Below are 13,191 nucleotides of genomic sequence, written 5' to 3'. Positions count from 1 at the left end.
TGGTGAACCAACAACGATCACATGGAGTATACATGATTTAATTAAATCCGCATGCTTGCTAGAAGTTCCCCCAAGGACTGTGACCTTTGATGATGAGCAGGAGATGAGGAGGGTCTACACTCTAATTTATGACACCTTCCGTTGTAAGTATTGACTTTTCGATTTCCGAAGTACGCGATGACTTCTTCTATTGTACCCTCCTAGTTACTTGTAAATGCCATATCCACAACATTCTTGTATGTACCTAATGTGCACTACCTTTAATTATTATGGCAAACCTTTAGTTTAAATTTCTGTAGATAAATAAAAACCCAGATGCTACCTACAGCATCTGACGGTGCGGGATGGGCTTAGAATCTTCTCCCTTTGAAGGAATCCTGGGAAATGGTTTGGCACGCTCGGATTAAGTGTCAACTTTTTCCGTTTTTTTAAAACTAATTTACTCTCCCTCTGATTTCAATAATGAACATGATTTTCATCCTTTTTTACAAAATTATAATCTTCAAATCTAATTTGAGAACGGCAAATCCTGAATAGTTGAATTACATTAAACTAGATTTCTTAGGGCAGTGGCGTATTAACCTACCTATAAACCGGCAAAGCCCGGGCTTAGAGCGCTGAAATTTCAGGGGCGCAAAAAAGGGGCGAACAAAACACTATCTAAACAACTTAAAAAGCAATCGTAAACGATTTACAAAAAGCGCATTTCCACTTCCATTCATTTCCCATTTGTAAGATGCAACTTCTGTTAAAATCGTAAATATCCGGCCACAAATATGAAAGATAGCGTTGCAAATGTGCAATCCATTTTTGACGTGCTACTTCAATTTCAGTTTATGAGAAGAATTTAATTTCAATGCTTTTCTAAATAAGAAAGTTGGAACTGCGCATGCGCAAATCTAAATTTTGAAACTAACGTTTGATTTTTCTTTATTCCAAGTGCCTATGTATCAAATTTCATTTAAATACTTTTACAAATAAAAAAGTTCGCAATTCGGTTTATAAATGGTCGACATGCGAAAAGGGCACTGTAAATTTTGAATCGATTCGACTCAACTTTTGGGATTGCGTATTATATGGCTAAAGCTATGCCCATATTGAATTTCATGCAATTCAGTTCATAACTAACGGAGATCTAAAAGCGATCGGACATTTCTAAACAAAGTTATCGTTCACACGGACAGATAGAGGAACAGGCAGACAAAGGAACAGACGGACAGATCAACAGACAGACGACAGACAGCAATACAAAATCATAAATGATTTCTAGGATCGTTAATAAACGGCAAAAGTGTACAATTATGGAACATGTGAAAAACGGTTTTTTGGTTTTTTTACAATAACTTTTTTAGCAATAAACGCAGAAAAAATTCCTTCCTTGGTGCAAGCCTCGACACCATAACGAACCAAATAGCGAAAAAAGTAGAACAATAGCTCTTAAGATAAAGAACTAGTAGCGTCTCAACGAACGAGCGGACGGACGGACGGACGGGCAGACGGACGAACGGACGGACAAAAGCGCATTTTTTAAGAATTAAAAAAAATGTGCTATTGTTTGCGTTTTGTCCGTCCTTCCGTCCGTCCGGACCCACTTCTACCGTTTTGAACTACTTCTAGGGGAATGGTCCTAGAGTCCTGGAATTTTTTGCAGTAGGTAGCTTATACCTTGAAGGTGTGCCAGACGGCCATTAAATTTCGCTGTCTAAAAGGGGGGCCCCCCCACGAATTATTTCCTGAGATGCTGTTTTTGAAAGTAAAACGTGCATAACTTTTACATACAACCAATTGGTCTCAGATTTTGCATACGCATGCCTTTAGTGGTGCCAAGTTAAACTTTAGAAAATGGGGGGAGGGGAGTAAACACATGTTCTACCCTTCATGGTATTCTAATGAAAGGTCTCATCGAAATAAATTGGTTTGTACAAACTATAACTTTCCCGTGCGATTCTCATTTTCGAGATCAGTGAGCGACGGGGCCTGAGGGAGGGGGTTAAAAATTAATTTTATCTCTCATTGTATTCTAATTAAAGGTCTCAACGAAAGGAACAGTTTTCTACAAACTACTGCCCTTCTTTTTGTCCTCTTATCAAAGTACGGGCAGAGGGGGGGAGTGGAACATGGTACTCTAATGAAAGGTCTCAACGAAAGGAATTAATTTATACTAACCATAGTCTTCCTCCTCGATCCCTTGTCGTGATCGGTTATAATTCCTTATATCTTAAGAGTGAATTGTCACAGGAAAGTACCTACAAAGGGCGATTGGGACGTTTGCAAGAAATATAACCATTGGGTATTTAAATAAAATTTGATACATAGCCACTTGGAATAAAACCAAATTTAACCCCAGTTTCAAAATTTCGTTTTGCGCATGCGCAGTGCCAACTTTCTGATTTATGGAGGGATTTAAATTAAATTTGATACATAGCCACTTGGAATAAAAGCAAACGCAACGCCATTTTCTAAATTTGATTTTGTGTAGGATGTGCAGTGCCAACTTTCTTATTTATGGAAGAAATTTCGTAGGGGTGTTTAAAAAAATGCGCTTTACCTGCACAAGGGTTGTGCAAAATTTTAAATATATGGGCAAATAAGCAATTTTGTGCGGTTAACTTCTGTATTAAAATAAATCGCTAATTATCACAAGTCCCTTTTGACATCTTCGTTAGTTGTGAACCGAATTGAATGAAATCAAATTGGGCTTAGTTTTATCCATATAAGACGCAATTCCGAAATTTGGGTTCAAGATTCAAAATTCACAGTGCCCTATTGCCATCTCGGTCATTTATGAACCGAATTGAATAAAATTCAAAGTGGGCATAGCTGTAGTCATATAAATACGCAATTCCCAAATTGAAGTCTAATGGAATCAATATTCAAAGTGCCTTTTTGGCATCTCTTAGGACGCGCGAAAGTCTACTTGAGGGTCCGGAAATTGGAATGTCATTCGATTAGTCACATCGAGTGTTACCAAATCACATGCCACTTGGCGTTTCCAAGTTGCACAATATATTTTTCATTTTTCATTTATTATTATTTACCACGTTACATATCTGGTAGATGTGTTTGTGGCACGTCAAGCATAACATATAAAACTAACATACAAAGTAACATACAACATAAATATACATTATACGATACAATGATTTTACATTTAACATATATATAAATAATATTTTAGGTAGGTACATACATGTAAGCGTACAAAGTTTATAATATGTCTGTCGGTGATATTTGTGTGCTTAAAAATTCATTGACTGAATATTTAACGCTTTACTGGTAAGGAAACGCTTAACTTTGATTTTAAATTGTCTATTGTCGAGTTATATTCAAATGTTAGTGGTGTGTGCTGCAAGGTTTACCTTTTCGGCGATCATTGCTTTTGTCAATAACTACATCCATATAGACCGAAAAAATTTTATTCTTTAAAGTTGCTTAGAATGATCCAAAACGGCGACATTTGATGAAATTTTATCATGTCCAAAAAATTGTGATTGCAATAGCCACCTACCTCGAGTTAGAGCTAATAATAATAATCACAATGTTACGTATACCTCTTTCTTTTGGCTTTTGATCAAATCATTTTCGCTTCGTTGTACAATATGGTAAAATAAATCAATTTGTTGGATTCATTTTTTTCTGTTTATGCGTGCATAGAAAATATAAGTTCATAATTTTATTAGGTACGTTCGTCTAGTTTATTGCTGTTGTCGGAACCAATCACCGAAGATAACAAAATCAATTCGTCTTTTTATTACGTTCATTTCAACGACGTCAGTTTGTAACATTTTAGAGGGAAATCTTGACAGCTTTATTAGTCCTTACAACTTTTCATTTGTGTTTCAGATAAAGGAATTCTCAATCAGGCCTTAAACGATGTTTCCTTCTATCAATTATACAATAATGTGAGTTTCTATTCTTGTTTCCTCGTATTTCCATTTTAATTTGTAGATGCAACATTGCACCACAGCGATATGGTTGTTATTTTTTGATTTGTACCATCGAAGTTTTAAAAAACGAGATTCTACCGTTATCGAGCAAGCGACTGAACTACTTACTTCTATTGGCATCATCCACATTGAAAACGCTCTGTGGGAACAACGTATAAAACTGGCAGCGGCGATTGCAAAGTTACGTATCAAAAACAGCGCCCTTAGCTTAAATGATCTTCTACCGAAACACTTAAGGGACGAGAGGGTCTCCAATGGATTCGACCATAATGCTGTGACTTGTTGGATAAATCCCAATAAAATCAAGTGAGCACGTACTGATATCACCAGCTTAACTAACCGTTGCATGTTTCAGGAACGAAAATGAAGTGATCAGCGTTTTAGAAAAGGCCTTGTGTCTAAGGAGTATTGATTTTAATGCAAGTCTTTCACCAAATTCCTATAAATGGGATCAGTTGTGTCCAAATTTTCTCACTTTCCATCACTCTTTACGTTCAATTCTGGCTCGCAGTTACCTGGTACAAAAGCACAAACTAATTGTACAGGTATATTTTAAGATCGCTTTCGAGCACTTTAAAATAAGGTTCTTTTTGTGCGTACGCTACCTTTGCTGTCCATTCTTATAACGTTTACCTACCTGATGTTAAGGGCGCGCTATCAGTATTGTGTGTTGCCTATCTCACAATAGCTTTCTTATGGGAAACATGCCTAACGTAATTCATACCGTTTTTAAAAACTATACTTTTTTTTGGGAAATGTTTGTTGTTTCTTGTTCTTAAATGTATGTAAATTATGAGTGAACAGTTTATATTGCACTAAAACTCATAGCACATTCTCTGAAAGTGTATAAAGTAGACGTTCGATTGCAATGGCAATCTTTTGTGTATAATTCAAAGGTCAAAGAAGTTTTTGAAATATAAATTGTTTCTCCAGATTCTTGAACATATAAGGAATAAAACGTGATGTAAAAATGGATAATATGTGGTTTCTAAAGCACAAACGGTATGAACTCCGTACACTTGAAAATAACTCGTAAAACAATTATAGAAAAGAAATCTGTGCTCAGTGTAGTTCAACGTGTATCCACTAAGATGGCTACGGTATACTATTCTTACAAAGCGGGAAATTTAAAGTGGAGTACTTATTGGAATGTATTAATGTATCTATTTTTTAGCAGTATAACTTATTCCTTTATTGGCTTTGTTGGTTATTAATGCAGATAAAATGTATCCAGCAAAAAACCGTACCATAAGTAGGAATTACACTGGTTAACGTTACCTACATTCAAAATTTGGGTTAGGAAACTGGCAAAAGAAGTATTTATAAACGTTGAGTTTAGGATCATGGGATTTTTCACTCTACGTTATAATTAATTAATATAAAAATTTCAGAGCTTACAACAAAAAGAGGTTATGTGGGATGGTGTTTCTGAATTGATAATACAGTGTTAATACTGCTTACGTTTACCAGACGAAGCGCTACTTATGGGCAAGAATACTCTCGCCCAAGTTGCTATCTAATAGCACTGTCGACTTGTACGATGGTATTTACACCTCGGAAGTGCTATCAGACAACTCTGCAAGAAATCAGTAACTGAAGATTATATATTTATTCGATAATAAATGTACACGTCACTTACAACTAAATTTAAGCACTATTAATAATAACGAAACCCCACCGATTGGATGCCATCTTGGTTCCCATAATTTGAATGAACTACATACTATCGGCATTGAATAATTCAATCGTTGAGTGAAGGATCTCAATGTTATCGGTATTATATCAAAATATGATTTCACACCCAAACAAATAACATTCAATTATGAGTTAGTATTGCTGACTTGCAAATCTGGTTTTCCTAAAAATATTGCGTGGATTGTCCTTTGTGATCATAAAGGCTGAGTATTCCTTAAGGCCGATTCACATTATTATCGGTCAGGTTACGGTCAGAACATGAACAGTACAGAAATACACGGTTACAATAATTGACCGCACCGTGTTCTGACCATGATGTGACCGATGGCCTTATATAAACGCACTGCAATGACATCGTTCGGTAAAATGATAATCGGAAAAAAATGTACTCGGTGTCGGAAGTCAATCTTCGGAAATGTGTACAGTCGAAGGATAGCCTAAAACAATCCATTAATAGAACTATATTAAAATAAAGATCCTCAACTTTACTTACCTAGGTAGGTACTGGTTTTTTTTTGTTATTTTGCAGTTAATAGAAAATCAGGTAAACATAATCCATAACATAACCCAACTTTGAATGGCATTTCAGGAATTACAATTACTATAGGCACTGTTATTGGCATTCAATTGAATTACTGAACAAAACCGCATATTATGGTAAATAAGTATTTTTAGGTAGAATTTATTTCGCAAGATCACTAAATTCCCTTTTTAGAGTTACGGAACGATATTTACAGTTACAGGTGGTAACCAAAGATAAGCAAAATACTATTTTTAATTTTATCTCAAGACGAATGTATGCGAGTGTCAGCGACCTAACGAAGTACAAATAGGGATCGCGGATTCGGGATGGCAGCACAAAGCAACGAATATTTCAAAAATACTTCTTAGTTCACTTTTCTTACACCATGGCGTGCAAACGCACCCTTAAGGCGGCTAGGGACAGGCCATTCAAAATGTAAGCTGTGCCTACGCAAATAATTATATAGGCAACCAATCGTGCAATTCGACAAGTTTCACCAGGCATTAGCTACCTGCAAATGACCTCATCTTCCTACAATAAAACCAGATTCCAGACCCTCATTAGCGGCTATTCAACAAAAGTAACTGATTTATGGAATTTCAACTTTCTCCTGATGTTTTACAGTTTTACTAATACTGGAAACCTTTGAATATAGAATAGGAAATCAAAGCTGAAAGCTCTACATACCTATATAAAAATATTACTAATGTATTACTTTCTAAGATATCATTCCTACTTACTTCCTATATAGGGATTTACAATAATGACTTTTTGAGATTTGGACTTAGGTAATGAAGGGAACAATTTCCGAAACAAGAAAAACTGGTCTTCAATTTTTGTGGTTCATAGCACAAATTTATTTAAACAATTATCACATCCGATCAAACTACGGCCCCATAGATTTCTAAATTTATATGATAACGATTTTCACAGGTGCGCGGATGTAAGAATAGTACTTTTCTTCAATTAGATGAACAGTTTTCGATATTTCGCATGGCTTCCGCAATGTAGCCCGGTATTTACTGCGATTTCAACCTTCCCCCATTTATCAAATTATATGTATATCTGAATTCTGATCTAATTTACAACAAAATAAATGACTCATTTTTCATTACAAAAAATGTTTTAATAGATTTTCAGAAATTTTCCAATTCCAACACGACATTCGCCTGATGCTTTACGAAAATAGTTTATTTGGCTAGCCGTCAAACCTACAGTGGAATTATCAAAAGCATAGGTAGATTAAAAAATTATCAAAGTCCTCGTGTGGGATCGAAGAGAGATCAGCGCATTTTTGTGTGGCAGATCAGTATTGTATTAGCCACCATCAAAAAGATCTTATCGCAAGCTAACACATTCCCTTTGTCGGTACCCGCTTCCGACGTCCCGTTCACCCACAATTCGCATTTAGATGAATTTTGCTAAAAACTCTCCACAAAATAGTTTTCAATTTTTGGGGTACTTCTCATAGCTCTATTAGCGAGAAAGAGAGATCGCGATTCGAGCTTTCAGAAACAAAATTCGCAGAGGAAGATACCTTTTGGGCACCCTAAGTCAACTACCCCTCGCAGACGTGCGCCTTGTAAAATGAGGTTAATTTCGTACCCAGGAAAAAAACAAATTTTCGCCACGCAGTTATTGTGTCCGTTTACAAGATCTTTCCAACGGCACCAATTTGAAAACAATCTGAAAACTGATAGTGGAGTAAAAACTTCAAACTCGAATTGCGGATGAGCGAGACGCCGGAAGTGGGTACCGAGAAAGGGAATGTGGTGGTCCCCGCCAAGATCTTACTGATGGTGGAGGTGGAGTAAAACTTCAATCGCAAATTGGGGATGCACGGGACGTCGGACGCGAGTACCGACGAAGGGAATGTGGTAGCTTCGACAAGATCTCACACGAGGACTTTGACGTTTTTTTACTAACGACATGCTGAAATAAAAAATTATCACTTGTAATACTACTAGTGCTTGCTATTTCCGGAAACTTTTCGAGCTCACAAATAGGTATTTGAACTTTCGCAAAATATTCGTGAGCATGAAAAAAATTCTATTCAAGCTCTGTGGTATTCGGTAAGAAAATTTCACACCATAGTGACCCTCAACGAAAAAGTGACGTTTTATGTCAAAACATTATTACCTTTTTACGTCAAAAAATTGACGATAAATTCCTTGGTTGCCATGGAAATGTGACACGAAATCCGCATTTTATTGGTCGACAAAATTGCTGGTTGAAATTCTCGTTGAGATTTGTCACTTAAAGTATGTAAGACACAAGATTATCAATTTTTGTATGAACAGTTTTTTAACAGAACTGCTAGATTCAAGAAGGTGCCGACAACAAACAATTCGTTATGTTTATCTATAATCGTCCAAATTGTACATAATTTTTATGTAATCGATATTATTAAATTGCTTTTTGATAAGTAGGTAACAATACACCTACATCAAATGTATGAAAAAAATGTATGAAACGGGTCTAAAAAATTAAAACGTTGTTACTCCTGAATATTACATTTATTGACATTATTGGTCAATTATCGTTGGTACTAATAGACGAATAAATAGAAGGCATTGAGATTCTTTTGTTACTGGTCTAATAGAGTCATAAACCATTGTATATAAGTATAATGGTCATTAGGTGTTAATATTTTCCAGGTAAAAGTGCTACCTGAGTTGCCTATCGTCATTGTATGGAAGCATAGTGTAAAGAATAGAATAGTGAAACAACCTTACGAAGGAAAAGGGAAACTGATTTGGACATCGAGAATTTTTAGTTCTGGACGCGACAATCGGAAAGGAGGGCGTTGCTGTCACGGATTTTAAAAGTGACTCATGCTACAAACCTTCCACATTACATTGCCAACTTACACTATACGAGTTAAGGGGACGCTTTTTTCAACGATCTATTTATTATAATTTTTCATTTCACTTTGTTACATATGAAAGAGAAAGATGTAGAAAAAAAGATCGCGAAATAATGCTCCTTTGTTCTTTTATTTTAACTGCCTTCAGTTTAAATCACATTCTGCAAATAAAGATTAAAAGTAAGGTGAAGGTTACGTTACGCATTACTACTGTTCGTGTTTATCTGGCCTTATTTGACATTTTGCTTCGAGAAAAGCGCTAAAAGTAAAAGATGTAGAGCACGTGTTGTTCGAGGTATTTTCACTACAATACACCTACGCAACTATCATAATTGAATATAAAAATTGGGATTTTTTTAATTCAGTGCTGCTGTATGCTATAATCCCTCGGTGCAGGAATAGGATAGTATCAAATTTTAGTATTCATTTGGGGTTGTGTTGGTTGATATGATGAAACATGTGCAAAGGCACAAAGTGAAAAATTCGTTAAGCCGCTAAGCAAGAGGCGAAGAGTGCACTTTCAAATTTGTTTTTTCGATTTTAATAGCCCTTATGGACATTCATGCCAACGAGTAAACAAACATGAAATAATTTTTAATTTCTGATCGAATTGCACCAATACCAAGTATGTAAGTGGTGTAGTTCCGGAGCCTTTGTGACTCAGACAGACATAAGGAGCGCAAAAGTCCACTTTTTATTTTTTTAAGGTGAAATTACGATCATTTCAGTCGATTCAGGCGTAGTGCAAAAAATCCACTTTTACACTATTATACTCGTATAGGATTCTCGTAATAGACGTAATAGCAAAAACGTACAAGTGCCGTAGCGAGGGAGACAAAGCATGCGTTTACGGGCGTAAAATTTTCAGAATACCTAACTGGAATTGTATAATCATTTACAAAAAAGTTTAGAATTTACTGTTGCAAAAATCGAATTTTTTTATTGGCATTATTGTTTCGAAATAGTGCATAACTGTCAGCCGTACCAAAGAATACTTCATTAGGTACTCTTTGCCCGTAAGGTAGTCGGTACGTTTTGAGAACTGATGGGCGCTTTTACTAAAGCTAACCCGCTTAATAATAACAATATTTAGGTGCCTTCATACACTTTTTCATTATTGTATCCATTTCTCAGAAGTGAGGACTGTTTGTGGCACTATACTTTTTAAAACTCCTTTCTGCGTGTACTATTTGCGTTTCCTAACGTAAAGGGATCCGTCCAGCGAGACGATTCTATGCAAAATATACGTCTTTCTTGCATTCAAAAAACATACTGGTATGTAAATATCTATTTCTTTCTGGGACTAGTCGATATTGAATTCAATATAAAAAACTGGGAGTGCATATAACTGCATTTGATCAAAGATTGTATAAATGCGTTTAGAAAATGTACGTAACGTAACGTTAAATATTTAAAGAAAATTTGTCATTGTTCAACCATCGCTATAAGTGCTATAATTTAACAATTGACACCAATAGACAAATCAATAAAAAACTTTGGAAATTATGCGTGGATTATGGTTATGGGTATATGAACAACGGGGTTAAAATAGTATTTACATTTGCAAAGCTGTTTCTAGTCCGCGTCATGTGACTCACAATTACATTGTATTTTAGGTATCGGATGTTTTACGATTTTAAGCTTACATCCTCATTAGAAGATAGGGAGGGTAAAATACACAAAAGAATCATAAATTATAAAATTCTTTCGGTACTTTTACCAATATTATATACAGCCTTGGAGCCTCCGTTTCAATAGTCTCAGCACAGTTGAAAGTTGTTGATCGGATGTAGGTACTGATGGAATAGTGTATTAACTGTAAATAATAGAATATGGTACCTACCTACATAAGGCAGTTTTACTTTTGTTTTTAAATAGTGGACATTTTAATTTTACTTTCTCTGTGAAATGGCAGGGAATATTCAATATTTATATTGTGAAAATAATCGAAGAAAAAATCCAAATATAGCAATGTTCAAATTTCCGAAGGATCGAAGTTTAGCTTTAGAATGGATATTAAACAGCGGTAAGTTTTTTGCGATAAGTGTACCGAAGTAAATAAATCAATTTGTACTTACCTTACGCCGAGTAAAGTTCACACTCGACTCATATTCTTATAGTCTGAACATATTTTAGAAACTTTACCATTTTAAGCATAGAATGCCAATATCATATTTGACAAGATGCTCAGTTCTGAAATTCTGGAATTGGGAAATACTTTATTTGGCCTAAAGGGTTAATGCGACATCCTTACATTGAATCGTAGGCAGGTACGTAATAATATCTCATTTAGTCATCATAGGTCTATTCAGAAATAATTACATTGTGATTCAAAATAAGATAAATTGTTTATAGCAGTATTTGCAAATTTCCAGTATTAAGATTTTCCGATAAAGTCTCGGATAAAGTAAATCGATTCAAATTTTCCAATACATAATTCAGCACTTTAGTACTGTCAATACGTATTCCTATATGAAAAATCGATTGTGTCCATCTCTGAAAAAGGTACAGGTTCACAAAAATAAACAAAACGATGTAATCTTCATCAAGTATAATAATTGTTGAAAATATGAACAATTACCTCGAGCACATGTTTCGACCAAAATACAGCAGGCCATTTTCAAAGCTGTCCAATAGTTAATAGTTACTATATTGTTGAGTCAGTGGTGTCATGGCAAATTTGGCAGTGCCAGTATTTATTATACGAATAGTGTTATTCTTACACTATACCTGAGCGTACGCGCTTGCTTTGACATGAACTAACCATTTGTCTGTTTAATGTCGCGACGAACTGTAGCCCTTAGTTAACTGTTTCCGAAAACGGAATTCAAAATCCGCCTTTGTTTCCGAATTATGGCTCGGTCAAAAGGACGGACACAAACGTAATTCGAGATTATGGAATTCAGAACGTAAGGTATGAGTTGTTCCGTATAGAGCTTTAATTTTTTTATAAGAAGGTTTATTATCTGACATTAAAACACAATGATTATGAAATTTTTGAGTTTTCGTACCATTTCTATACGAATAATATTTCAACACAGTTTTGAAGCAAATTTTGGAATTCTGATTCGAGTTTCGGGTCGATATGCATAAGTTTTGCTCTAAAATGTATATGTATTAAGTAAACTATAAATCATAATAAATATTGAAAGCGACTATCAACACGGAAGGAGATTAAAAGTCTGCCAACAAAAATAATCAAGTGTGTATACAGAATTTATTGTAATCTTATACAGCATGACATCATCGCATACCCGCGCTCATGAACAATAGCTTCATTGTGCTGTGTACCTTGCTATAAAAGAGCGGTAATTTAATTGTATCATTCATGTTGCAGATTTCTGTACAGTACTAGCGTTGAGTAGCGTAATCATTTCGAGTAAAAGCATCTGTATTTTTTTACCGACAATCTTTAGTGGATGGTAATATTGACACGCACGCGACATCTATAACTCTTAAATATGCGGTTTCCAAAACGTACATGGAGGTTGTCTCACTATTCTATTCTTTACACTAAGGCATACGTAGTAATGGAATTCGAATGTGAATCATTGATAGTTCATTTGATAAATTCAAGTTCGTTGGTCTCTGTTTCGAGACCTTCTCTTGCTCCTCTATGTTTTTTTGTAATTATATCATATTGTATAATTTTTGTTTACATAACAATCTTCAAATGTAAATAGTAAAAAAATACTTCTCTCCTTAATTTCACTTTTTTGCAAATTTCTTACGCTTTCCTTTTCAGATCATTGCATTAGGTAGATATAGCTTATTCGTTTTAGACTATCGATCACGGATATCATTCTGTCTGTTTCCGCAGGAATTGTTTTTCATCCTTGTGATCGTATTTCAAATCTGCGTTCTCGATTTATGTGAAGTTAAAGTAGAAACTGACCTAGAGGGATATAGACGGTCTAAACAGTAATTTGAAAAACACTAACCGTTCAGTGTTCACTCAACGCTCTAACTTATGAAATATTAAAGTTATTTTAAATTCGCATCCCTGGATAGCCGGTTCTAAATCTGAGCGCACTAATTCCTATGTGGATTACGTACTAAGCTTCTGGTGTGTAACATCAACGTTTGCATAAATACCGCATTGATTAATTAATATTTAACACGTTTGAATAAATGTAGAGCATCAGTTTCTAGCTAAGTTT

General features: G+C 35.1%; 1 protein-coding gene across 1 annotated transcript; it reads left to right on the top strand.

Annotated features, from left to right (window-relative positions):
• The first annotated feature begins 8 nt into the window (after window positions 1–8).
• On the top strand, window positions 9–4,678 carry LOC116164970. Its single transcript, XM_031479234.1, has 4 exons — window positions 9–143; window positions 3,844–3,902; window positions 3,949–4,253; window positions 4,303–4,678. Exons 1-4 carry the CDS (start codon window positions 104–106, stop codon window positions 4,571–4,573), a joined length of 675 nt encoding a protein of 224 aa, XP_031335094.1. The 5' UTR covers window positions 9–103; the 3' UTR covers window positions 4,574–4,678.
• The last annotated feature ends 8,513 nt before the right edge of the window (window positions 4,679–13,191 follow it).

The sequence above is a fragment of the Photinus pyralis genome, unplaced genomic scaffold, assembly GCF_008802855.1.
Source record: "Photinus pyralis isolate 1611_PpyrPB1 unplaced genomic scaffold, Ppyr1.3 Ppyr1.4_LG2, whole genome shotgun sequence".
Taxonomy (NCBI): Eukaryota; Metazoa; Arthropoda; class Insecta; order Coleoptera; family Lampyridae; genus Photinus; species Photinus pyralis.
The sequence above is the reverse complement of the archived record's forward strand: the minus strand, read 5'-3'. Positions and strand labels throughout refer to the sequence as shown.

Coding starts and splice junctions, on each gene's coding strand:
- LOC116164970 (XM_031479234.1), top strand. CDS start 104: ATGAGGAGGGTCTACACTCTAATTTATGACACCTTCCGTT. Junction 144..3,843: donor AATTTATGACACCTTCCGTT/GTAAGTATTGAC, acceptor TTTGTGTTTCAG/ATAAAGGAATTCTCAATCAG. Junction 3,903..3,948: donor TCTATCAATTATACAATAAT/GTGAGTTTCTAT, acceptor TTTAATTTGTAG/ATGCAACATTGCACCACAGC.